A 27,765-nucleotide genomic window follows, 5' to 3' on the forward strand; every position below is an offset into this window, starting at 1 on the left:
TGAATGCATCTGATGACCTTTATCATCTATCAACTTGTCTAAGTTTCACTTTCTTTCGTGTTTGCTTCAAACTTCAAGCTTCATCTTTCTTTGTGCTACATGTGCTTTTTTTATGCTTTTACTTTCACTCATTACACAAACATTAGTCCAATAAACATATATATATATATATATATATATATATATATATATATATATATATTCACAATAAAGAACATGGTTGCTTAATGGTTATTTATGAGCATCTAACAACGTCTTTGATTTAGTTATACTTTCCTATGTCCAATGCTTATCTAGATATATATTCTAATCATTCTTTGCCATCTTTGAACATTGCTATGCTAACTTATCTTTCTTCTTTCATTATAGATTTTGTTATCAACAAAACCTACTTACTATGAGGCTCGTTTAATGGGGTTTTCCAACGTCTAATGTTGACATGAGGGTGACAACTTTTCTTAGCTAGACATCTTCAATTCCTTCATAATTGATTTTCAATCTCAATAACAAGTTGTAAAGAAATCTTACATTATAACAATCAACATGCAGTTTCACAATCAGACACAAATAATAAACATTCACCCATAGATTCCCAAAAAATCATTTGAGACCCCAAGACTTGACTATCCGGATACGCACACTGAGGCACCACCACCAAGCAGTGGAATTACGTCCTAGTAATGAGGCGTCACCACGAGGCCTTTGCGGAATTACACCCTTACAAGAGGCACCACCACGTGGCCTTCGTGGAATTACGTCTTGGCCTTGAGGCACTACCACGATACTCGCGTGGAATTACGTCCTTATGTTAAGGCACCACCATGAAATCTCACCACGAGGTCCATGGAATTAAGTCCAATAGGTGAGGCACCACCAGGGACTCCCATTAGGAAGGTCCATGGGATTACGTCCAACAGATGAGGCGCCACCATGAGCTCTCGCTACAAGAGTCATGGAATTACGCCCTGTTCACACTTTGTACATGTTTCACCAACCAATCAGAACGTTCCCATAATACTAATATCATGTATAACAACCCATCATACAACTCATGCTTTCCAATTCAAACACAATGAAGCAACATATCATTTACATCTCAACTTCATATATTAATCAAGGCATCATCCCTCAAACTTTTCTAGTAAAGCATTCAAGTCAAACAAACAAACAAATAACCACATCATTGGCCACGTTATAACACAAAACCTGCCCCAGTCTCGCTCAGGCTAGAAGACCTCGCTCAGGCGAGAGGTCCTCTCGCTCAGGCGAGCCCTTTCTCGCCTAGGCGAGAGCTTAAGTAGTGGAACAGTGGCTCCTATGGATTCTCGCTCAGGTGAGCTCCTTCTCGCCTAAGCGAGATTACACCTCGCTCAAAATGAAGGCGAGTCGTCTGAGCAACAGTTCGCACAAAAATCTTGGACGAGCCTTTGTTAGTCTCGCCTGGGCGAGACATGCTCGCTTGGGCGAGAAAACCAGTACCCATCATTGTTCCTTCATGCAGCAGTCACACAATCACAATCCCAAAAGCTAAAACGACATTCTCATCAACCAACGATAGCATACAGACCACAAAAATCATACAAAAGCATTAGAGCAAGCAGAAAATGAACTAGACACACGGACCCTAGCTTCCCTTACCTGGAAAAATGGCTAATATTGGACTTTGACTCTTAAGCCAGCGAAACCAGCAACTCCAAGGACAGATCTATGAACTGAAACAGCGGCACAACAAAGGGGATTAGATTCACACAGTGAGTCCCGACATAAACCACAAAAATATCTTAGAAAGAGTTAGGTTTGAGGACTAACTTACGTGAACGGGAGACGAAATTTGAGCTCACTTGAACTTGGGTAGATCTCCAAACCCTAGTAGAGGTTTTGTGGAGAGAAGATGGCTGAGTTAGGGCACTGATTTTTCAGAATGCCTAGCAATTGAGGGACCTTGGTTGCTTTAGGGGTCTTGGCACCCTATGGGCCAGTCCCTCTAGGCCCAACAGTGTGACAGCCCGTAACATTAGGACACTCAAAAGAAAGTGGGCCTTACATTTAACTCTAAAAAGTTTCATCTTTTAAATTATTATTTTTATTCAAAATTCAATATGGATTCATAGGATATACAAGACACACTCAGATAAATTAAAACTATATGACCACCTTATTGATTAAGATACCATTGTCCTTTCCTTTGAAAGAATAAATGACCCACACTAAATAACGACGTTAAGGAGTAAATTATGAGAATAAAAAAATGGAGTCATAATATCATCTTCCTTAATAATACAATAAGAAATTGATAATTCCCGACTTTGACATCTTAAAAGTTATTTGTTAAATTCTTTAATCATGAAATTTAATGTCACTTTGATATTTTTCTAGAACATTTTTCATTTGGATAAAAAAATCCACTTATTTAATGTTATAAGACTGGAATAACTTTTTTAAAAGAAAAAATATTAAAACAAAATTCTAGAAGATAAAGAATTAAAACTTTATAGCTTATTTATTGAGCTTTCACATAAATACTTTTGTAAGTTTCGACAACTTTTAATAAAAAAAAAGTTGTAATGAGACGTTGGAGTCAATAATGAATTTCTAGCTCTTTTCTTTGTAAAATTTAATTCAAAGTACATTAGCTTAAATACACCTACCTTAGGCATCTCAAATGTACTATTACTAGTATCACTCAATTCTTTAATTTGTTTAGAAAGTGCCAAACGACAATATGATGTGGAATCACGGGTTTTAACATAGTGTGAAAGTGAATTAGGGCAGGGATACCTACAAAGTAGCCCTACTCAACATATCTCAACTATGAATAAAAAAAATCTCAATTATGAATAAAAAAACATCTCAATTAATAATTCAACGTAAAAGCTATGTTCAATTAGTACACACGCGCAAGCGCAAATAGACATTAACGCAATTTGGACAAAACAACAACTGAGAACACAACCGGAAAAAACTTCATCGTATTACAAGCACATACCATAGTCCATACATAGATGGAAAGAATTACCCACACATCCACGAAAAACGGTGCGTTACACTGTCGGTGTCAGAAGCTCTGAAACACACACACAAAGTGCAAATAAACGATAAATGGAAGCTTTGCAATAACCAAAGTGCGGATCGTGATGTTTGATTCGTAAAGCGACACCGCATCACAACCCCACTTGCTTTTATGCTCCGGCGGTGCATCGCCCTTGATAGATCCTCAGCGTCACCCAATCATTACGACGTCCCAGTGTTTGAAATTTGTTTCTCCCGGAAAGATCTCATCTTGGGAAGATTTTCTATGTTCTGCATTGTTAGTTTGGTTAATCCCTGTAAGTTGTGGCATTCCCGTGCTTCCATTTCTTCCTCAGAGCTTAAATTTCGTTTTTTTTTTTACCATCTTTGTGTTTATCTCTCATTGGGAGGGAGTGGATGTATGTTTATTTGTTTAATTTTTGGATACGATTCTTTGTTCTTTGTGATATTTAAAATTTCAATGGATAAATGGGAATTTTTGGGTAGTGATAGAATTACTTTTTTTCTTTGATTTGATTTTGTTATAAGGTAGTGACATTTTAAGTGAATGCTTTTCCTCTCATACCAGCTGCTTGGAGGCGCTAGAAGAGTGGCTGAGAAAGTTTTAGCTTGACCTTGTCATGTTTTGTTTATATTGTCACTCATATCAATAGTGATTTTTTAAACTGCAGCTTCTTGATTTCCCTCTGTCAATTATGTCATATTTGATGCCTGTATTGACATCTAAATCTGTAACTATTTAAGCACATGCGAATATATATTGGAAAATGATATACTTCTGCAGATGAATTGTTCTGTGTCTGAATTCTGGGACGTGCTTTGGAATGGCTCTGTATAGAACCAGTGGTGAATTGTTGACCGAGAGAAGGAGCATCATCGATGCAGTTTTCAATTCTTTTGAAAAAAGTGATCATGGCTCTAGAGGTTTACGTCGAGGTCGAAGATTTGGTCGGATTACCAAACACAAGCTTTCACGCTGGATTTTCCTTCTAACTGCACTCATTTCAATACTTCTAACAGTTTATGGTTTGAAAATGTTTTTTCAAGGTGAGGACAGAGACATGTGTCTTTTCTTTTGATATTTGTATGATTATATTCAAGTAGTTTGCCACTGGTTTTCACTTTTTGTATTTCTTGACAATGGTTTCATTACAGCTAAAATGGAATCCAAGTTCTCATCAATACCCCTTATCCTGCAAGAAGAACGTAACCAACAAGGAAATATTATGGTATCGGATGAGGCAAAGACACCTAAAGAAAATACTGTGGTACCTAATCTTGGAATGGTGCCTAAAGGGAAGCGCCGAAAGCGTAAGACTCATTACCCTGCTCCTCATTTATCTTAAAGTTACGTTTTATGAGTTTAAAGTCAAATTTCAGTTCTAGCTCTTTGCTCCATTCCCTCCCATGCATCTAAATGAAGATTTGTTGAGAAATCCTTCTTAGAAAAACCAATAGTGAAATGATAGTTCAGAAACAACAGACAGTGGATGGGTTTGCATATCCAAAAAGAAGTTGTCATACGATAGAGAAGCATTTCTAGGATAATGGCATATACTATTTTTCTATCAGCATCAAACTAAATAGTTTCTTTGTGCCGTGTGAGTCATATTCGTTTGGCTGGCAGAACTTGATTATACATCTGGTTGATGTTGTTGCTGTGGCATTATGATAATTAGCATTTTCCATGTGATGTGTTATTGTACTTATGTTATTATGCTAGTTATATTTAAATCTCAAATGACAATGGTGTCCTGAGTTAAAATGACAAAAGAAAAAGCCTTTGGGATTTTTCACGGCAAGGTTACATCACTTGCTAATATTTGAATTTGGTCAAATAAGTCATATGTTCCTCATTTTTCTGACTCTACTAGTAACTAAATTTTTGCCTCCAATATTTTCCTTGATTATCAATCCTTCAGATTTCCCTTGTGATGTTGGATTTCTGGAATCAGTAGAAAGCCTTGTTGAACCCCAAAGTTATGTGAACTCCACATGGTTTTCTCTAGAGTATGTTGACTACGAAGAAAGAACATCCAAAAATAATTTATTTGAACCTCGATTTGGAGGACATCAGACTCTAGAGGAAAGAGAAAATTCATTTTATGCAAAAAATCAGACTCTTCATTGTGGTTTTGTCAAAGGGCCACCAGGACTTCCAAGCACTGGATTTGATATAAATGAAAAAGATAAGGCATACATGTCCAAATGTAAGGTTGCAGTTTCTTCATGCATTTTTGGGAGCTCTGATTTCCTCCGAAGGCCTACAAGTAGACTGGTAATTCCGCAAATTCTTTTAGAACATGTTTTTGGTGTTGTGTAAATTATCCATAATAAAAACAAAACAGTATTTAGTCAAGGTTTTCTTTGATCAAATGCTGAAATGAAACTAAAAGATCAAATTTTTAGTCTAATAAAGTGATGAAAGTTTTAATTATTGGAGCAACAAAAGTAATATGTATGTCAAAGATATTGGAGTCATAATCAGATAATTTATGTTGCATATGTTCTGTTTATCGGCCTTCCTCTGTCCTAGGTTTGTAGAGTAGTAATAAGCAGTGCAACAAAACAACATAATAAGACTCTAAGAGGAGAGCGAAACTTGTAGAATGGACAGACTTGGATTTCTCTCAAATGAGAGTTCGTTCCCCAAATTTCCATTTGAGTCAAATCTGTTGTGGTTAGATCGGTTTGGTTTTCTTAAAACATCTCCTTAGTTCATGGTGATAATGGAGTGTTATAGTATAGTCTTTCCTTCAAATCAATATTTCGACAATATTTTCAATTTTTTATTTCATTTGCTAGACTTTTTGCTATGAAGTAGTAGAACCCTGAAACTTAATTATCTATCTAAGTTATGTGATTACAATATTTCATTTATAGATTAATCATTATGCGTACTGTCTTTGATTTATAAAACATATGGTGAGAATGTTCTATATGATTCTTTGCTGCAATGCAGATCAGTCAATATTCAAAGGACAATGTTTGTTTTGTTATGTTCTTGGATGATCAAACACAATCCAAACTTTCATCAGAGGGAAACAGTCCTGATGAGAGAGGTCACATTGGCTTGTGGAGAATTGTTATTGTAAAAAACTTGCCATATGAAGACATGAGGAGAACTGGCAAGGTGCCAAAATTTTTATCACATCGCCTCTTCCCAAATTCTAGGTAGTTCTAGCAATCTATTCAAGTATCCAACTGTTCTGGCTTTCTATTCCTCATTTTCATGTTGTTTAAAAACCCTTGCTTGGTAGGTATTCAATTTGGCTTGACAGCAAGATGCGACTCAACTCTGACCCTATGCTGATTATTGAATATTTTTTGTGGCGAAGGAAGGCAGAATATGCCATCTCAAATCACTATGATCGCCATAATGTTTGGGAGGAGGTACTCCAAAATAAGCGCTTAAATAAATACAACCATACAGCAATTGATGAACAGTTTAACTTTTACCAGTCTGATGGCCTCCCCAAGGTTGACCCATCAAAGTCAAATGATCCTCTTCCAAGTTGTGAGGCTCTTTTCATCTTTGTTTCTTGTGAAATACCTGTTTCCTCTCCTTGTGCATAATAAGATTCCTATTATTGAGTCTTTCACCATGCAGATGTTCCCGAGGGTTCCTTCATAATCAGGGCACATACACCTATGTCAAATTTATTTTCATGTCTTTGGTTCAACGAAGTTGATCGATTCACATCTCGTGATCAACTAAGCTTTGCTTATACTTATTTGAAACTCAGAAGAATGAATCCAGAGAGACCATTTCAGCTATATATGTTCAAGGTGAATTTTTACACAACATTTCACACACAGAGTCTCAGTTCATTGCCATATAAAGTGAGGGTTATTTCTATGACAATTTATAAAAAGTGTTTACTGCATAAAACTTTCTGATTCTCTTAGTTTTGACCCTTTACAAGTGACGTAGGTTTTTGCAGCCTCGCATACCTAATGGTCATGTTCTATCCTGTTAATTCAGGAACACATTCTTCCTCTACTTTCCTCCCACTGAGAAAAATCCTAGGAGTGGAATTTTTATTTTGTAAATAACTAAAAGTTTTTGCTCTATGGTGTTGCTTGAAAGGCATTCATGTAGTAACTATCTATGCAGGATTGTGAACGCAGAGCATTAGTGAAGCTATTCCGGCACAGGTCGCTTCCATCTCTACTAGAGACTGCTTGATCAGTTCCAGATCTTAAAGGTGCCTTTTGTTGCCACATGATCATCATGTACTGTTCATTTTGATTATTTTGAGTGCCATCATAAGAGTATGATTCTATTATTCTTCATATGGTATGACTAACTGTCTTATTTGATGAATTAGTTCACTCTTCTAAATAAGACTTGCAGAACTATCTAATCAATTTTGTAATGAGAGAATTCAAGGCATATGACCTTGTATGATTGTATCTCTGAACTTTGGAACTTGAAGCATCGGCTGAAAGAGGGCAAACCAGTATTGAACAAGTTCAATTTTTTTTTTTGGGGGGGAAAAATCATCTGATGCTTGATACAATACATTTGAGAAATGGTTGAAAATTTTATGACCCTTTTTTTCTTTTTCCACTCTCTCATGACCAGAGTGAAACTCAGAATCTTTCAATCTTTAGTCTTTATTTTGCACCTTCCTACTCTGCACACTCTTGATCTTCTTTCTTATGGAAGCTCCCTCACAAGACATGTGTAATATGTGAAGGGATGCACACTACTCTAAGGGCACAGGTCATTATATTTGACATCCCTTCCAGCTTGACTAGCCTGAGAAGACATGTGATGTGTTTTAAGCTGGACCAAAGAGAGACAAACTCATTACTTGCTGCACAGTGGATTCTTATTCTTCTTGGAGCCACGGCTGAAGAGTGATTGCAGGTGCATTTTGTGGCCAAGGATTTTACTCCATTATGGGGTTCAGTGGAAGTTGTTTATGTGGGAAAGGTAAGTTGATCAAGGTTTTTGTTAGTTCAGCTTCCTCCAGTTTAGTGTCTAGTGTCGGGGATGAGGGTGATTTTGCTAACATGTAAGAATACTTTGTTTTTTCTATTTGTGTAAACATGCAACAGGTTCTCCTTCCTCTCCCAGTCATAAGTAGAGGTTATTGAGTAGTAGTGGCTGGTCATAAAAACTGTATATTGCTTTTCATTTTAGTGACATTTTTGGTGATGAGAAATCTTCTTTCTGTAATGTGTCTTCAAATCAAAATAAAAAAAAATAAAGTTCAACTGTTTTTATGCATGAATTGCATGTGATTTCTTAGAAAGCTACTTGAAGCTCTGATATTGTATTTTTATATTTAACATTTTCTTGAGTGGATGAGATATTGGTTTCAAACTTTGTACCCATTTTTGTTAAAGAGACTCCAAATCTGAAGCAGTAAAAGCACACTGGTTATAACTTTGACTCAGTTAATATATCAGCATTCTTTACATAATTTTATGGTCTAGAACAGTGGTTATATATATTACTAAAATTGTTTAATAATATAAATATGAAAAATAATATTATAAAAATATAATGGCATACATTTATGATACTAAAAAATAAAATAAAAATAAATTTATAGGTTTTTAATATTTACAGTAATGTAACAGTTTAAATAAATACAAGATAAATCATATGTTTGGTGCTAGTAAGATTTCGAATATATTAAGAAATTTCATATTACTTTTGTTCTTCAAAAGTTTAAAATATTGTTAAGGTCTTCGTTAGTAATATGCATAGAGAAGAGTAATGTGAATGACGGTTTTACCACGTGAATTATGCAACTAATCGAAATTTAGTTATATATAAACTAATATTATGTTAAGAATATCACTCATGTAAGCTTTTCATAAAATATACTTAAATTTTTTACAGGAACCTACACAATATATTTAAATTTTAGAGAGACAAAAATAGTATAAATATTTTGGGGACGTATTTAATATTTTGAAATATTTACGCACATAGGAAACCTATTTAACAGGAAAATATGTCTATTAATTATATTTAAATAATATACATAAAATTATAAATAATAAGAAGTTTATGTATTGAATAAAAAAAATTAAAATGACCAATATTTTAATTTTTTTCTAAATAAATAAAATTTTGTTTTATTAGTTTTTTTTTTGTTTAACCGAGTTTTGTAGTGCTTTGACCGATTTTGGACAACAATCAAATTGGATAAGGGACCGGTTTTTTAAGTTTTGATAGACTTCATTTCTTGAATCTCATAATATCTGTGTATACCGAATTTTTCATCTCATTATTTTTAGTTATTATGTTTTTTTATTTGTATTGCTGTTATTTTTATTATGCTTTTTATTTGTATTAGAATTAGAAATGTGTTTCTTTTTTCAATTTTGTTTCCATACTTTTTGAAATTAGAAATGAGTTTTAAAAGTTTTTTTTTGCATATATCTTGACGAGAAATTGGAAATTTTTCTACAAAACTGTTAGTTAGATTAAGGATTAGTCTCTTGGTGAATAATAGATTAATTGAATCATAATTCAAAGTTAGGTTCTTTGTAGAAAGATAATTCAAGTTTAGGAAACAAAAAATATTTACTATCGAGTTGAAAAGAACTTTAGTTTCTTAGAAACAATTTGATAAAAATATTGAGAATGAAATTGTAAAATTTCTTCAATAATCATTTAGAATTAATTACTTTTTCTATAGCAATTACCATACTTCAAAGCAAATTTGAACAATTTAAAATATATGAAGATATTTTTGTTTTTTATTTAGTGTTAAGAAATTAAAGTCACAAGATTATAATTTTTGTAAGAAAAATGTTTAAACCTTGAAAAATCTTTAAAACTTAATCATTTGTTGGATATTGATCCCTTATGCTAACAATATGGAGAAATAAGGTGGGTTTGAAGAGGTTTAGAAGAGAGGGTGGGAGAAGTTATAAGTTTAACTCTCTCGTTAACAAAAACTAACAACTAACAATTGTCTATCAAAAGAAAAAAAAGTTGTTGGATATCGATGAATTTGATTTATTTTTAAAATTAAATATCTTAAGAGAAATTATAAGTTTGAAAAATGATAAATCATTTAACATTCTTAATTATATTATATAGGTATAAATACTGATTTGGTACCCAAACTTTTTCGGAATGTTCAATTTGGTACCCGAACTTTAGGGATGTTCAATTTAGTACCCAAACTTTTTAAACGGGTTTATTTTAGTACCTTCCGTTAAATACTCTTTGACGCTATTTGGGACCTCTTGAGCTGGCACTGTGCAACAGATACGTGACAGAATTAAGGGTTCACATAAAATGACTTGGATTGTATTTATTTGTGATCAAATTAAAGTGCCCTTTTGTTGTGGAGATTGACCTAATTTTAGTTTTCTCTTCTTCTGGTTTTTCTGAAACGGTGAAGAAATGTCAAAGGTTCAATCATCTTCTTCTTGCTCTCACAATTCACGGGTGATGCGAAATCAGAGCTCGTGCTGTAGTAGTGGTGGCTGTAGAGGCTTAGGTGAAGCACCCACATGCAATTGCGGAGTGGTAGCTGTGTTGAGAACAGCTAGAACAATCAAGAAGGGTGGGAGACAGTTTTGGGGATGCCCTAATTTCAAGGTTAGTCATATGATGTTATTTGTTTGGGTAAGTTTATGTTTGTGTTTGGATGTAGTTGCATAGTAAAGTAATTGTTTGTTGTGTTGTTTTTCGAATAACAGGGTGGAAGTGAAGGTTGTTATGGGTGCAATTTCTTTAAATAGTGCATTGAAGATGGTGATGACGAAAAGGATACAATTATTCTGAAGCAAAGGCGAAAGATTTATATTCTAGAGAAAGAAGTTAAGGGATGGAGAAAGTGGGTCAACTTATTAATTGGATTGGTATGTCTATTGGTTGTAGTTAATCTGATTTTAGTATCCATGATGTTGATGTAGATTGATATTGTAGTGAAAGATTAGTTGTTTAAAGTTGTGTAGTGAAAGATTAGCTGTTTAAAGTTGTTTGACTTTAGGTGTTTGGAAGGTTGTTTTGTAATATGAAATTTAATGAAATGAATTAAAGTTTGGAGTTATGAAAAATGTGAACCATCTGTTAAAGTTCTGCATTTATTTTTCTGGTATTTGAAATGTTACATGGACTGAAATAACAAGAAAGGAATTTAAATTTGAACAAAAGCAGGATAAGTTGCCACAAATTCATTGAATATCAAATATGATATAACAAAAGGACATTGTTCATAGGTATGGATAACAAACATCCGACCACAGACAAAAGTATTGGTAACACAATACCAATCCAAAATAACATAATACATATGAAAGACTTAAAGTGAAGTTGCAGACTTAAAGTCATTACAAAAGGTGCAGCCTGAATTCTTAAAAATAATCCTAAAGTCATGGTTTCCATACAGCTCCTCTCCTATGCTGGAGTTTTTGCCTTGAAAAAGGTCTACCACGTGTTGGTTGAGGAATGAGATTTTGGTGGACTGGTTGGGATGATTCTGTTCCATGAGTTATCTATGTTGCTTGCTCATGTGGTGTAGAAGGTGGTGGAGGTCCATTCTGTGTTGTAGACTGTGATGCGGTTGCAGGTGCAGGCTGTGTTGCAGATGCAGGTGCAGGTAATTCAGATGCAGATGCAGGGTGTGTTACAAATTCTGGTGCAGTTGCAGGTGCAGATCCTGGTACAGAAGCTGGTGTCACCTTTGATCTGTTCGTGGCCCATCTATCCATCAAGTAAGCTCTAATTTGTTCCATCATACTTATGATAGGCTTGCTCCTCGCCTCAACAATGACACTGTTGAAAGCCTCACTCATATTATTCACTAATGTGTCAGACATAGGTCTTGGGTTGAACCTAGACCTAGACCAATACCTATTTATGCACAAAAATGAGAACAATGTATAAGAATGTCTCCACAATGTTAAAGTGACAACAATATTGTATAAGTTCAGTTACCTAGGGGGTATGGCTATTAGATGCTTGAATGCCTCCAAGTTAACTTCTTTAATCATCCGCATAGTTGTTTCCCATTGTTGTGGATAAGTACTGACTACAGCCTGCCACATCAGATTTTTCAGATTTTTTCCTGGGAATTTTTTCCTAAAGTTTGCATACAAGTGACGCATGCAAAATCTCTGATCAGCTCCTGGCAAAATGTCTTGTACAGCAGACAACAAACCCTGTTCAACAATTCACTTCATAAGTGTTTAATCCATATGGTTGATAAATGAAAAACAAATAAGTGTTTAATCCATATGGTTGATACCTTTTGCTGGTCTGACATGAAAGTGATGGAAGAACATATATTGGGACCACCAAGATCATCAACTAACAATTCCAAGAACCAACTCCATGTATCTTTATTTTCTACTTCCACCATAGCCCATGCAATTGGCAGCATTTGATCATTTGCATCCCTCCCAATAGCTGTCAGCAATTCACCTCCTTATCTCCCTTTGAGAAAACACCCATCCAAACCAATAATAGGTCGACAACAAAAAAAATTATCCTTGCAGGCTTTAAGACACATATAAAATCTCATAAAGTATGTTTTCCCTTCAATTGTATCCACTTTAACCTTTGTAGTTGATCCCAGATTAGATCTCAGAATTTCATGGGCATAATCATATATTCTTCTAAATTGTTCTTTAAAAGAACCTTCAACTTCCTCATTGGACAATGCCCTTGCCCTACGTGACATTGACTTACTCACATTCACATTCCACTTTCTTGATATCTTCTTACGAATATCCACAACCCTAGTACTTGGATTATCTCTCATTGTGTTTTTCAACTGCCTACTTAGCCACTTTGCATTTATTAAATTTACATTGAACTCTCTACTACATGTGTGTTTGTCAACTACTTTCCTTAGTTGCCAAATGTTTTTAGCAGGAACATATCCACAATATGCAAACCATTTACATTTTCCCTTAGCTCCCAAACAAATAACTCTAAGTCTGCGGTTATCATTTCTTTGAATTTTCAGTTTCAAACCAGAATGCACACCATACGTCCTAATTGCATCTACAAATTGGGCCTTATCTATGAAATATGTACCAATTTCCCACTAATAATCTTCCATGTTTATTGGCATCCGAAAGTTCATGAAGCTTGACTTAGTGTTTTCTTCTTTCCCCACTGTCTCCTCACTTTCTTCACCACTGTCCAAGTGGTCTGACACCCATTCGTTATCAGATAATCCCATTTTACTTTCCTGACTTCCCTCACTGACATACAGATCTACTTCAACACTGTCCTCACACAAGTTATGGTCATCTGTAGCATCTCCATCATAAGCAACATTGACATCAACTAAACCTTCTAATTCCTGATCCCCTGTACCATCAGCAATATGAGGTTCTAATTTAGTCCAACTATGGACTTCAACATCTTCAACTCCCTCATCATGACGTCCCTGCATATCACCCTGCACATCATCATCCATCCTATCTTTACATGCCTCATTATTACCATCATCATGTACCTTATCACCTCCATCCACCTTATCATAGCCAACTTCATCTGGGTTATTACCATCATCCTCCATCCCATCTTTGCATGTCTCATTATTAGCATCATCCTGCAATTCAGGATCCACAACCTTATCACCTCCATCCGACTGTTCAGAGTGAACTTCTTTGTCATTATTACCACCATCCTGCAATTCAGCCTCCCCATTATTGCCACCTACACAAGCACTATCACAATCCATCTCCCCTTGTACCTTAACATTTCCATGACCAGTTTCTATATTGTCATCACCTAAGGGGTAGTATTCCAAAAAGTTATCAACTACTTCAGCCTCAGAAACTATGTGTACTATAAACAAGTGCACATTCCCATTTCTTCGAGCAATATCTGCCATGTGCAATGCTCCCTTACAATCACACAACAACTTCAACTTATTTTCTAACACTGACCCTTTTCCAACTTTATACCACAATTCCTTCACAGCATGATAACCCATCTCTTTCAACTTCCCTTTAATCTAAAAAAAACTCCACCAATCCGGGTCACATAGCCATGTAGCTATTTCCCCATCACTATAAGTTAACCTACCATTCTGTATAAAATAGCCACCATGGTGGAGCACAACTTCAAAACAATCATCAGACATCACAACCAATATAGTAAAACCACTTACCCTGTCAAATAAGAATACCCAAAAAAAGCCACAAATTACAGTCATACCACAAAAAAACGCCACAAATTACAACCATACCACAAAAAAACAGTATAAAGTCATAAAGGGGACCACAAGCCACCCACCCACCGCATACTTTACTTTACACTTCACAGAAACCCACTGCATTTATCAAATAAATCACTAATTCCAAACACACAAGGACCCCCACAGTAGAACCCCCCACAACATTTATGCAATATAATACAAATCCCAAAACGAGTAGAGCTTCGAAAATATAAAACAATACCACGCATTCATCAGCACAAAGACAAAAAGCACAAAAGAAAACTCACCTTCCACGATTGCCAAAGATTCTCCTTCTCCGTCTTTCACTGCCGAACCTTTTTCTTCCCAACTTCGCCCTCTCCAACGAACGGAACCACAATCTCCCTGCTTCTTCGCCGATCGTCGAACGCCTATCCACTCACAACCCTAAATCCCAATTTCCGCTTTCCGCTTTCTGCCCTGATTTTTCCTTCTCCACCAGATTTCATGTGTTGTGCCCTAATTCCCTCTCGACCTAATTTTTTCCCCAATTCACTCAGTAATCACGATCCCAAAATTTTAACTTACGCAATTATTAGTTAATTTCATTATTTTTACATCTTAATCCACGTGCACACTCAGTAATTCTGCCACGTATCTGTTGCATAGTGTCAGCTCAACAGGACCCAAATGACGTTAAAGAGTATTTAACGGAAGGTACTAAAATAAACCCGTTTAAAAAGTTTGGGTACTAAATTGAACATTCCTAAAGTTCGGGTACTAAATTGAACATTCCAAAAAAGTTTGGGTACCAAATCAATATTTATACATATTATATAAAAAGAATTGATTATTTTCCAAATGTACCTATAACTTACAAAATAACATTAACAATTTCAATTTCACTATCTTTTGTCTGAGATAAAAGAAATTTATCAAAACTAAAGATAATAAAAATTTATAATGAATTAGTCATATTATTTACTGAAAAAAATATTAAATAAAATTAATAATGATAATTAATCAACCAATTTTGCATAACAAAATGCTGGAAAAATAAATTTTAAATAAAATACTTTATTTCGTAAGTTTGCTATAACTATTCTAAACTCTTGAGTCGTCGAAGGTCAAAAACGATTGCAACCTTCAAAAATCACAACATAATTGATTCCAGGACTACCATAATCAATTTCAGACCTGCAAACCTTCCACCAGAATCATTTTTACTCCTTTAAATACCACACATAATCCATTCCAGAGGCTATGTAACACACTCAGAATGTGTTCCCTCCCCCTCTTACATAGCCAAGCTTTTGTTTCACTCTCCCTGGATTCTAAATCCTGTCCGTTCACTCCCACCATCACTCCTTGTATTCTTTCCTTCCTTCACCAAAACCTCCATTCAACATTGAGAAAACATGTTCAGATGCAGAATTTCTCACCTGAATTTTAACTACAGGTCACGACTTTTACTGAACTAGCTTCAGCTTTCAACTTCAGCTCTCTACAAACTCAAATAACACACTTGTGACCCAACATTCACATTCATTTTGTTTTAATACACCCGGCTACCATGGTCTTCACTTAGTTTGTCCAATGCTTAAACACGCAGAGCGGAGAACCTTTACTATTCATGCAGGGAATACTGGATGCATGCAGGAATCTTCTGTTAGGAATCAAAGTGAGTTTAAGTTCCACATTGGTTAGAAATAAGAAAGTAAAGCATTATATAAGAATAAAAGCCCATAAACCAATTGTTTTAAGATTTTGAGTTAACAATGGTGTCAATGCCTTATATCAATGTCTTATATGGTTGGACTCAGGTTTCATTATTGGTTGAATACAATCACTCACGTGGTGTCAATGCTTTTTATGTTTCATGCCTTTATTCATGTCTATTGTTTCATGTAAAATGACTTTAAAATTAGCCAAGTGATTTAATCTAGTTTCAAGGATTCAAGAGTTTAGAAGGCCTAGAACAAAATTAAGAATAAGACAATTTATGCTAAAATGTATCACAATTTTATTTAAAATTTATTTTTTGAACTTTATGTAATGTAAAATTATATATTAAATTGTTGCAATTAATTTCATTTAACATTTCTTTATTAATAGATAATAAGACTAATTCATTTAATCTTTGTTGAGAGGTCATTAATTTTAAAAACGTTTTGTTTTCTTTAGCTTTGAAAAACTTCCTTTAGCTAAATTAATTGGTATTGGAATTGTTAACATTATTGTATAAGTTATATATGCATTTGAAAAAGAATTATTCGTTTTATATATATTTAAGAATGTCAATCATTTTCCAACCTATAATTTTTTTTAAATATATAATCTAAAAATAAATTTTGATTGGATAATATTTTGTATCCCTAATTTTCTTTTATAACTTTTGTTTTGATTTCATTTGCTCTTTTATCAATTCATGTGCACATCATACCCTACTCAACTCAGTCTAAGGTGTGAACAACTTGCCTTTGGTTAAGGTGCACCCAACTCGACTCGACCATACGTAGGTCCAAGTCAACTCAAACTTTTGTGGGCCTAACTCAATTATATGAACAATATGCTTGATTCAACCTAGCATGATGTGGACTATTATGTACTATAGGCTCGATTCATGAACCTTAGCCTATTATGTACTATAGGTTATGGTTTTTAACCGTAGTCTATTTTATACTATAGGCTACGATTTTTAATGGTAGTCTTAAGTTCTCCATTTTTTACTACGCCTGGATATAATATGGTTCGTTAACCGTAGTTTAATATAAAAAATAATTATAACTGTATTCTTTCATTGTATTAACAACTCTATCAACCTTGGTTTGACCCAAAGGCATGTTGACCTAGGCCTAACCCAAATGACCTACCTGACTTAAGTTTAACCCAATTTTGTCTATCTTAACCTAAGATTGACTCACATAGATTGGCCCATAGAACCTTTTTTGTTATTTTGGTCATGTGAGCTTTTTCTTATGTGACCTTTTTTTATCCTATGGGTTTTCTTGCCCCGATCCATATGAGCGAAAGCCAAGTCCTATGCATTTGACAAAATTGACATATCTAGTTGACTTGATTATATTCAATATGGACTTGATTCAACTCAATATGATATGAACTCTATCAACCTCAATTTGTTAGCAGATCGACTTAGATCCAATTTGAATTATTTACTTGACTTGGACTAGACCTAACTCTCTCTAGACCGACCAATGAGGCCTTTATTATTATATTTTACCCTATTTAGTCTTTTTTATGTGGGCTTTTAATAATTCCGTGACTTCTTTTGCCCTGACCTATGTGGGTCAAGACCAAGCACTATACGCCTACCAAATTGAGAGGTCTAATTGTTAACACCTAATCTATTTTCTTAGAAGGATAATTTGTTCTGCTTCACAACATTTAACTCTATTCATTTGAACCAACCAAACATGTTTCATATCATGCATAAATATTTGAACATACACCAATACGAAGATACATAATGTGCAATACATACGTCTAGAGATGACGAGTTTAGATATCACACATGGCTCCTGATGGATGAGCTATATCCACTCTGAGCATCATAATACCTAGACCACAGCATAACACCTCCATATTTAGCAGAGCCCTTAATGGCTGGAAGCACATTAGAAAGAAGATCAGCAGAAGGAATGAAGCCGCTCCCTGCAGCCTGTGGGGAAGCTGGCAACCCCAAGAATATCTTGTTGGCAGGGATAGCTGAAATCCACTGCTTCCATGCATCTTCAAGGTTAGTGATTGCCCCAGAAGTGTATTGGCAAGGAGCGTTGTTGTAGAATTGAACCCACACATAGTCAAAAAGGCCTGTAGTGAGAGCATTTCCAATCCAAGCATCAGGAAAAGGGCACTGAGGAGCTGCAGTGATGTAGACTTGCTTCCCTTGCTTGGCCATGGCGTAGCCTTTGAGGAACCTTGCAAGATCACCCCAGTGTTGGTTTGATCCACCTTCAATGTCAAAGTCTATACCATCAAGAACAGCAGGGCCAAGAGGCCGAGAGGGTGATTGTCCCCCCAAGAAGTTGTTCCAAAGGTATGTGGCTACTACACTTGCATCTTCAGTGGATGCAATTGAATAGCTTCCAGCACCTCCTCCTAAAGAGAGCAACACCTTGATGCCTTTGGCTTGACAAGATTTGATGTCTGAACTTAACCCAGTGCACCCATCACTATATGGGTCACAATGACCTGCAAGATTAATCATAGGAGTTTGTCCATTGCCAAAGGTTGGCAAAAAGGCTAGGATCAAATAATCATAGTTCCCTGTCGCACAAGCCTCGCCCAGCGTCCCCTCGTTGCCATTCTGGCCCCAGTAGATTGCTATTTCTCCACCATAACAACCCTTTGCTACTGCTAACAACACCAAGCACAACAATGACGCTGACATTTCTGATGATTTCAATGCCACTGTGTGTTGAATTGCCTGAAAAGATCTCTCAACCAATTTATGTTGCTACTTTGACAAACCATGCTGGTGGCTTTTATAAAGGTAACTCGACAATTAAGCCTACAAAAAGTCTCGTCCTTTTCTTAAGAATATTGCGTGGCGGTCACTTCGCCTCGCACTAAATGCTTAAAATACAGTCATTGAAGCTTATCCCATTTAAACAGCCACCAATCTTATAATTCTATTTGACATCTCTTATGTCTGTTTTCAGTTGTAATATTGATTTTTGTTCCACTACTTTAAATTGTTCTGTGAAACAATCATTAAGCAGTTACTGCCAGCTGTACCCTTCGTATGTCTGATTTCCCTCGTACTATGCTTCAGTTCTCACGTTAAAACAATAATAACAACAATGGTTATAGTAGCTGTATACTGAAAAATAGCGGAAGAGAATTTTCATTTCATCGACTTTGATGGTGAAGAGCTAAAAGTCTTGTAATTGTCAAGAAACTGTCCTTGTGAAACTTGCTATTTTCATGTTGTTTTAATAATGATTACAAATTACAATAATAGAATTACTGCTACTGCTACATTTCTTCAGTCTTATAACTGAAATTTCAGAGGAGATAGGAAGACTAAAGAGAACGGAAGACTTAGCATTTTGTCCCCTCACTGTTCATGGTATTAAGAGCAGACAACAAACTTAGTGTTGTCTACGATCTTCTGTTAGTTAATAAGAAATTATAACTTTACTATCCATACCAAAGGGCTCAAGAGCTAAACTACTTCTTCACCCTTCATCTTCATATCCTATATTACACTATTTATGCTTTCTCTTTAAAAATATTAGCAAACTCTTAATTCTTTTACTGAAATTCAATAACATTTATAACTTTTCAGGTCTTAAAAGTAAACCTCACTCATTATTTTATAATTTTTTATAAGTTTTAACCAATAATATTAAGACAGATTAAATATGTTTTCTGGTCCTTAACTTTCAGCGAAAATTGAATTTAGTCCCTCTTTGAAACCTTGGCCTAATTTAGTTCTCAAACTTTAGAAATATTTGGGTTCAATCCTTTTAACCAATTTTTTTAAAGTTTATTTAACGTTTTAAATGCGTTTCATGAGAGCATTTGAGTTGTTTACCCCACTTGACATATTTTCGCTTCAATGTTAGCTAAGAAACTGTCTTGAAATATGTTTGAAACGTCAAATGAACTTAACACTTAACAAAATTTTGTTAAAAGGACTAAATCCAAACATCTATAAAGTTAGATAACTAAATTGGGTCAAGATTTCCAAGAGGGACTATTTTCAATTTTCACTTAAAGTTAAGAGATTAAAAACATATTTAACCTATTAACACGAATGTTAACATAAAACACATCTCCCTTTTTGTTTATTTTTTAATCTTTTTCTTGCGTAGGTACCAGACAAATAATTAATCAAGCATGACATGAGAAAAATCGTTTTTTTGACCAGTATCTTTCTCTAATAGTAACCTGACGCAGGCGCAAGGTTAGCGGGGAATTTTTCTAGCTGAAAGGCGTACGGCAACAATTACCTTAACGGCATTGAAGAAGAACTTGGCGCAACAATTATTTTTATTCTTTGGAAGACAACATTGTATAAGGAAAAATGAAAGAACAACCTTTGTATTTAGAAAACTGAAATTGATGTCACTCTCCATCTTTTACGTACTAAATAAATGTCATCTCAATTTTTCTGAAACAAAGGTATAATTTACTCCATTTGAATACAAGAATTTTGCGATTACCTCCGAGCTGCGAACAAACAATGTTATCAGGATAAAGTACACAAGACTTCCTCAAATTGACCTCTTACAAACATGGGTGGAAAGGACCCTAATTTGCTTGAGGATACAGTCATACAGATTACTAAAAGATGAAACATCACAAAGAATTAGAAAACAAATTAATGTACAATGAAATCAATGGAGCTATTTAAAGGTGATTTGTCACCAGGTTCATAAGATACATTGTGATCGCAGAAACAAGTTCTCCAATTCTAGGCAAGATATCGGTACAATCTTCTGTCACTATCATCCCTCTCCAAAAAGTCCCTCTCAATGAGAGACTCAATCCGTTTCTTCACTTCTGTTGGATTTGCCAGGAAACGTGATTGCAACTGCTTCGTGACCTCAGCTATAAGATTGTTATGATCCAGTTGCTTCCTGGATTTCATGATCCTCACTATTGCTGCTTCAATCTGGGGCTTCCGGTCTTCCTCCACTCTCTGTCGGGTTTCCTGTTTCTCCGGTTCGGATTCCTTTTGTGCAACTACAGTTCCTATTTTTACCTTGTACAGTTTGCTGCTGAACTTATCATTAACAAAGAAAGCATCATCCTCAACAATTTCTTTACCCATTGGTTCCTTTCTAAGAACATTTCTTCCCTTAACCAAAGCCAATGATTGCAGGCATCTCTTAAGATCTGAAGCAGGAATCTCAGTTGCTTGCTCAATCTCCTTGTAGCTAAGTCTATCAGCATTATTGAACAGCATGAGAACACACATTTGATATGTAGAAACATTTAACTCATGTTTCTGGCCCTTCCCAAATGTTGCTTTTAAGTCTGCTGTGCCCATATTAGTTTGCCAAGACAATCTCCTCCCAGTATGCGTACCAAGGTAATATGACCGAAACTTCTCACACAGTGTCGACATTTCTGCTGGCAGGTTGCACGTGACACTAGATTGAGTTGGCCAAGACCCTGTTGTAAGAACCTGAACAGTGAGCGTAGGGCCATCACTCAGCTCAGGGTGGCAGCCATAAAAGCCCTGCATCGTGTCCTGGGAGGTTTTCATGTCTGTAAACATTCCCTCTAATTTAGATGTAAATTGGTAACCACACTCTGTCTTGAGCTTAACTATGAGACTTCTCTCTGCGTCATCAGAGACTGTTTTTCCAGACAAAAGCCTTTTAGCCAAATGCTGTTTGTAATACTTCTCAAATACATCTTTTTCTTGGAGGTATCGGAATAGCATCATCACCTTGTCAAGAGTAACTTCTACATCATCCTCACTAACCCCTTTTAGACCTTTCCGGAGCTTATCATCTACAAATAGTGAAATAAACTCTGGAGAGCGAGGATTCAAGTTGATGAAATATTCAAAAGAGGAATTCAAAGCATTCTGGAAAGACTTGTCATTGTTAAATGCCAAGTTTATGATCTTGTCATATTTATCTTTCTCATCTAAGAGCCTTTGCACATATTCAACTGGATCCTTCAATCTTTCAGGATCAGTAACAAGCTGTTTACCAGACTCTCGCATATGTGAAGTCATCACTTCTCGTATTTTTGAAAGGCCATCAGTAACACGACGGAACAAGTTATACATTCTACTTAAGTCTTCGTATTTATCATCACAAAGCATGTGCACTAAGCCAGAATTCTCCATATGGATTAATCTTAGCATGTGATTTTCAATCATCTCCTTCTCCACCACATTAGTAATCTTCTTTTCTGTTCTGGAATCCAAGTAGTGGCTCACTCTTTCCATTTCCTCATTCAGACGCCTCTCAGCTTTTTTCAGATAATCACCACAATCACAACACTCAATGAATTTTTGGGATTCCACCCGGTAAAACTCAGCTGAAACTTGAAGAAAATGAGTCTCAAATTCTTGCCCATAAACAGAAGGGCCTAAATCCATTAACATTTTTGTTATATTTCGCATAATTCCTCTATCAATAACTTCAGCAGTGCGTTCACTATGTACTAATTCCAGAAGTGTATTCAGTAATCGAGTCCTGATCTGGCTGGAATAAATGACATTTTCTTTCCACAGGTTCAGCCCAAGTTCGTGAACGGGAGTCTTCTGGGTGCTTGGAATGTAAGTCCTATCCATGTACATCAGTATGTCTCTAATCATTTGTAATGCTTTATTATGATCATTCCATTTCCTGTTCAGCTCTTCCAGAAAAGAACCTCCTTGAGCAGCTTCAACAGATTGAGCTATATCTTTGAGATGTCCAGTCATTGTTGCAACCAGCCCTGAATAGAGTTTTTCACCAAATTTGTGAAGCACCATGTTGTACGCATTTCTGAATCCACACAAATAGAAGGAGAAAAATTAGAAACATATATTTTCCCTTGAGTAAAGAAAAATAAGCATTAGATCCTTTAATGTGTACATGCAGGTAATCCTAATGCATGAGACTCCCACCTGGTGGGGTCTAGTACACAGCCTTACCTCCATAAGCAAAGAAGCTATTATCGATTTGAACCAATAATCTGTAAGTCACAAGGCAACAACCTTACCTTTAGGTCAAGGTTTGCCCTCTTAATGTGCTTGTCTATAAGAAAATTTCACATACCAAATTCATGTTTATGCAAAAAATCATTTATCAATTTGGTATTATCAAAGCTGAGTAATCATGGAGAGATAGTAAAGGACGTTTGACTATAAACTTCAATAAGATATTATATATTAATGAATATCAATATAAATTGCTACAACAACAGTTTCCTTATGTGATAGACTCAACTAGTGTTTTGAGAGGAAAAACAATAAATGAATGAAGAAATTTAGGGCCAAATACACCCAAATGATGTTCAGATCAATGAAATCAGAAATACAAGTAAAGTGAATTCAAGAGAACCCTATTCTGTCCGAAAAGATTCTGACTGATTCCTTACCTTTCTAACTAATTTCTAACTATTATTTAAAGGACTTAGTTTGATTAGCTCCCCAACCATAGCCTTACCCTTTCTCCCTTACATACATTATTTGACTGTCAAACCCAAGATTGAACAGAGAACAAAGAGTAATAGTCTTTATTGAATAGACTGAAAGAACACAAAAATAGGAGAACTCTCTCTTCCAAAGGTTTCCCCTTCACAAAGAGTTAAAGCTCATTCTACAAAATTATCATTCTCTCCCTCTCCTCTCCTATACATGACAACATATAGGCTTTTACGAAAGGTCTTCATCTCATTTCACATAACAACTAACTGTTAACCAATTAACTGTTTCTATTTTTATTTTTCTTCCTATAGTATACTTTCAAGACCCCCTCCTTTTTCCCTTGCCTATCATCCTCCTTATATATCATTAGCTGAGTCATTTGTTTCTCCTGCTCCTAACAACCCAAATCCTATTAAGAATCCATGTAAATCATCATCACCTCCTCTTATTATCTACCAATGGAGGATCCAAATGACAAATCCAATGCTTTAATAGATAGTCCTATGGACCCAAATAAAACATTAATGGCATAATAAGGCAAATCTTTCTCTGATCTAGAAAGATATAGAAGACTAATTGGGAAACTTATTTATCTTCCTATTGCTACCTGATTTTTCTTTTTCAAGTGGTGGTGTTAGTTCGTTCATGCAAGCTCATTATATTGATCATTCGAATACTACCATATGTATCCTAAGATACCTCGAAAAAGCTTCTGAACAAAGTTTGCTATATGAAGATAAAGGAAATACTCAAATCCCTGGGTACTATGATGCTGATCGGGTAGGATCCTATATGAACATATGCTTTACCACATGATATTGTGTTTTCCTTGAAGGAAATATTATTTCCTGGAAAAGTAAGAAACAAAATGAAATTGCCCAATCAACTGTCGTAACTAAATATAGGGCAATAGCTTCTCCTACTTATGAACTTGTATGGGTAAAATCAAGAATTAAACATCTATGAGATTTAGAAGATGAAGATGTATTGTGATAACCAAACTACTCTCCACATTGCTTCCAATCTAGTGTTTCATGAAAGGACTAAACACATAGAAATTGGTTGTCATTTTATTTGAGAAAGTTGTTGTCCAAGAAAATTTGTATGAAGTTTGTCGTATCCAATAATCAACTTGCAGATGTGATAAAAAAATCCTTAAGAGGACTTCAAATAGAATTTATTTGTTTCAAGCTTGGTACATACAATTTGTATGCTCCAACTTGAAGAGGAGTGCTAGAATAGGTCTTAAATAGATTTTATTGAAACAATGTTGTGTTGTACGTACCTAGGACTCTAGGTATGTCTTCCCATTTTTACCCTCCCATCTACTCATTGTATCAGAAATCTATCAATATAAATGAGAACATAAGAGAGGTGATTCAAGCTCCCCAAAATATATTGTCTCTTTATTTATCTCAAGTGAAATGTCAGAAATACAATACAAATTCAAAGTTATCCATTGAAGCATCGTTTGTTGCTTGTTCTGAAATAATAAAACTGTGTGATCTTCTCAATCACAACCCACTACATTGCATGTTGACAACACCAGTGCTATACATATTGCAGCTAATCCCATTTACCATGGACGGACATGACACATTTAATTTTAGTCATTTTAGCTAAGAAGCATATAATTGTAGAGTCGTCAATTTACACATGTCTCAAAATCAGTTCAAATAACTAACCACTTCACTAAACAATCGACAAGTCAGCATCACAAATTTCAACTCGGAAAATTGATGCTTGTGTATCTACCAACATTAATTTGACGGGGATGTTAACAAAATAAATGACAAGAAAATTACATGCAATTGTAAATGTTATTCGCTTAATTAGAATAATCTATTGTATGGTTAATGTATGAATGGCAGTTTAGCTAATTTGGTGGGCTGAATATCAGTTTGACAAACTAGTAATTAAATTGTATTTATATTCGCATTCTCCTGGGCAGAATGCCCTATTCTTCTTTGATTTTGACAATTTAGCCAAAACCTCTTCCTAATCTAGCTTGTTGTAACACAGAAAGAATAACATCAAGCTGGGGTTAGATCTCCCATTCTTCATGCAGGCAGAGCCCATAATCCCACTATATCCAGCAATTAATCATAAGACCTGAGCCTAAGTATCTAATTCTGCATTTAGCTAGAGAACGCCATCAGTATGGGCTAGCCTTTAAATATACCCACCTTCCTCCAATTGTACAAACCTCGTACACTTGTTTACCTGTTTCGTCATCTGCTCCTGGGCCATAGCAAAAAATTATTGAGCAACTAATCCAAAATTATTTAGTGCTTAAACCAATGATGGAAAAGTGGGCATACATAGCTTCTGATCACCAACACAAAGGATTGATAATTATGTAATAGCTTCATGACACAAAATAAAAGGATGAACTATACGAACAATTAATTGCAACACCAGTCACATATAGCTGCTGATCCTCAACACCAAAAGATTGCACAGCAAATTGACTCTCTCGGCGATTTAGTTAAGTTACCTTATATTTTACAGTTCATCATAGACTTAATAACCCATGAAAAACCCAAGAAAAGCCAAAAACAAAACTAGAAAACCCAGAAAACATGATAAGATTTGTTTTCGTACTCACCCACTTTGAACAATCCAAAAACCTCAAATGCTACAAGTTGTTCCCCATATCATATTACACATCCTAATCAGGAGATGAACTCCAAACCTTATTCAGATCAAGATAAGACAACTACATAATCGATAACGCACAGCCAAACAGATGCTTATCACGAATAAACAAGATTTGTTTCGGGAACGGAATATTAAAAATAATTGTAAGAATGAAAAGGGGGAACCTGTAAAGCTCTTCAAAACTGAGACCACTAGCGTTGTGGTTGTAAATCTCGTGAATCGCATGTTCAAGAATCTTCCATGTCTTGTCGGCGTATTTGGGATCCATCACCACGCGATGCTTAAACGCCTCTATCTGGAAATTTCTCTTCTTCTGGTTACTCATTTTCAGCTTCTAATCCCAATCTCAATACCCACAACCCAAAATCAAAGCTTTCTTCGAACCCAAATTCCAAAACCGCCCGAGATTAGAGAAAAAACGCAAGATTGATGTGATTGCTGTAAAGATTGAGGTGAAAGATTAAAGCATATCTCGTTTTATATAGGAAATTTGGCGCGCTGGGAAATTATGAGTGAATTTGGAGAATTGGATTAACAATGAAATTTGATTTGAAACACTTGGAGCCGATGAATGGGTTGCGATTAATTTAGAGTAATTTCTGTTGTTTTTTTTGTTTGCTTTCTCAAAAGAAGAGAGGATGACGATGATACGGCTGCTTTCTGTTTTCCTTCAAGTTTGGTTTCAAGGATACGAATCGTTTCATTTCGAAGTTTCACGTTTCGTAGTTGAATTATTTCAGCGCCTCTGTTATAATAATAATTGCAATGTTGATGAACAGTGCACACTATTTTAATGTTTTAATTATTAGCTTATTTAGAAAAGGATTTGAGACATCTAAATCTTAATAAATGTATTAACTCTATAAAATAAGGTGCTTCTTTTAAAAATCACTAGTTCAAATAAAATATGTACGAGTATAAATGAAAATATGAATAAATAGTTATTTAGCAATTTAAATTACTCACGGTTGAAAACATATAGTCTGTTCAATTTTTTAATAATAAAATAATAAAATTATTGATATTCTTATTATTATAACTAAGTCTACACACGGTACTATTGTGCATGTGTGCACACATTTTTTTAATATATATGATATTATATTAATAATAGATGATATTATAATGTTATTAAGTTAATAAACAAAATAAAATTATATTTATCAAAAATAAAGTAAAATGTATAGAGAAAATATGAGAAAATAATTGTGGATGAATAGGAGAAAAAAGAAAAATGAGATAAGTAAATAGTTTTATAAAAATTTATAAAAGTAACCCTTAATTTTTAAAAATTTAACAAATAATTATATTGTAAAGGGTAAAGTTAGAATTATGAGATGTGGACACAAAAGAGGGAATCCTCTTTATATATAGTTATAGATTATAAAATTAAATATAAATTATTTGTAATTTGTATTTATTTTGTAGTTAATTTTTTGACTAAAAAATAATAAAAGTTTTTAAAACGGTAAAAAATAACAGTTAAGATTTTAAAAAATGATTATTTTAATTATTTTAATTTAAAAACAATATTTAAAGGATAAAATTATAAAAAATAGGGAAATTTCTTCTTTTTTTATATATAGAAGACATAGATTAAGACTTTTTTATATAACTATAATTTAAAAATTATATGTATTAAAAAAATTATTTTATCAAAATTATTTTTTAAGTATTCGATTATTTAAATTTAATTACTTTTTAATTTGACTATTCTTTTTAAACTTAAAAAATTTTTAATTAAAAAAATTACCTACGAATACATAAAAAAATTGCTTTCAACAAAATTATAAAAATTATTTATATTTAATT

At 34.6% G+C, this 27,765-nt stretch overlaps 3 protein-coding genes across 7 annotated transcripts; 1 reads left to right on the forward strand and 2 right to left on the reverse strand.

Moving 5' to 3' along the window:
• Positions 1-2,910: 2,910 nt before the first annotated feature.
• On the forward strand, positions 2,911-8,273 carry LOC114178070 (transmembrane protein (DUF616)). Of its 4 annotated transcripts, none has more exons than XM_028063765.2 (9): positions 2,911-3,326; positions 3,815-4,077; positions 4,186-4,341; positions 4,953-5,308; positions 5,993-6,204; positions 6,369-6,547; positions 6,641-6,819; positions 7,148-7,238; positions 7,734-8,273. In XM_028063765.2, exons 2-8 carry the CDS (start codon positions 3,855-3,857, stop codon positions 7,217-7,219), a joined length of 1,377 nt encoding a protein of 458 aa, XP_027919566.1. In that variant the 5' UTR covers positions 2,911-3,326; positions 3,815-3,854; the 3' UTR covers positions 7,220-7,238; positions 7,734-8,273. The 4 variants fall into 4 exon arrangements, with proteins under 4 accessions (XP_027919566.1, XP_027919565.1, XP_027919563.1 ...); XM_028063764.2 differs by having other exon boundaries at positions 2,913-3,326; positions 3,599-4,077; positions 6,291-6,547; XM_028063762.2 differs by having other exon boundaries at positions 2,913-3,326; positions 6,291-6,547.
• A 9,313-nt stretch (positions 8,274-17,586) lies between these two features.
• LOC114179741 (hevamine-A-like) lies at positions 17,587-18,654 on the reverse strand. The gene has a single exon (XM_028066167.2). The coding sequence runs from the start codon at positions 18,577-18,579 to the stop codon at positions 17,695-17,697; it is 885 nt and encodes a 294-aa protein (XP_027921968.1). The 5' UTR covers positions 18,580-18,654; the 3' UTR covers positions 17,587-17,694.
• Positions 18,655-20,333: 1,679 nt separating this feature from the next.
• LOC114177016 (cullin-3A-like) lies at positions 20,334-26,677 on the reverse strand. 2 transcript variants are annotated; one of them, XM_028062237.2, is made up of 3 exons: positions 26,118-26,677; positions 25,479-25,533; positions 20,334-22,648 (listed from the first exon to the last, which is right to left on the reverse strand). In XM_028062237.2, the coding sequence occupies exons 1-3, from the start codon at positions 26,176-26,178 to the stop codon at positions 20,611-20,613; spliced, it is 2,154 nt and encodes a 717-aa protein (XP_027918038.1). In that variant the 5' UTR covers positions 26,179-26,677; the 3' UTR covers positions 20,334-20,610. The 2 variants fall into 2 exon arrangements, with proteins under 2 accessions (XP_027918038.1, XP_027918037.1); XM_028062236.2 differs by lacking the exon at positions 25,479-25,533.
• Positions 26,678-27,765: the final 1,088 nt, after the last annotated feature.

Source organism: Vigna unguiculata, chromosome 3, assembly GCF_037176805.1.
Source record: "Vigna unguiculata cultivar grain cowpea cultivar isolate G323 ecotype 2 chromosome 3, ASM3717680v1, whole genome shotgun sequence".
Classification (NCBI taxonomy): Eukaryota; Viridiplantae; Streptophyta; class Magnoliopsida; order Fabales; family Fabaceae; genus Vigna; species Vigna unguiculata.

What these genes read in the sequence shown, in the direction of transcription:
- LOC114177016 (XM_028062236.2), bottom strand. Translation starts at nt 26,278, where the DNA reads ATGAGTAACCAGAAGAAGAGAAATTTCCAGATAGAGGCGTTTAAGCAT. An exon ending in AGTTTTGAAGAGCTTTACAG is followed by an intron (nt 22,649 to 26,117) that starts GTTCCCCCTTTT and finishes GTGTGGATTCAG; the next exon opens with AAATGCGTACAACATGGTGC.
- LOC114178070 (XM_028063764.2), top strand. Translation starts at nt 3,855, where the DNA reads ATGGCTCTGTATAGAACCAGTGGTGAATTGTTGACCGAGAGAAGGAGC. An exon ending in TTTGAAAATGTTTTTTCAAG is followed by an intron (nt 4,078 to 4,185) that starts GTGAGGACAGAG and finishes GTTTCATTACAG; the next exon opens with CTAAAATGGAATCCAAGTTC. An exon ending in GAAGGCCTACAAGTAGACTG is followed by an intron (nt 5,309 to 5,992) that starts GTAATTCCGCAA and finishes GCTGCAATGCAG; the next exon opens with ATCAGTCAATATTCAAAGGA.
- LOC114179741 (XM_028066167.2), bottom strand. Translation starts at nt 18,579, where the DNA reads ATGTCAGCGTCATTGTTGTGCTTGGTGTTGTTAGCAGTAGCAAAGGGT.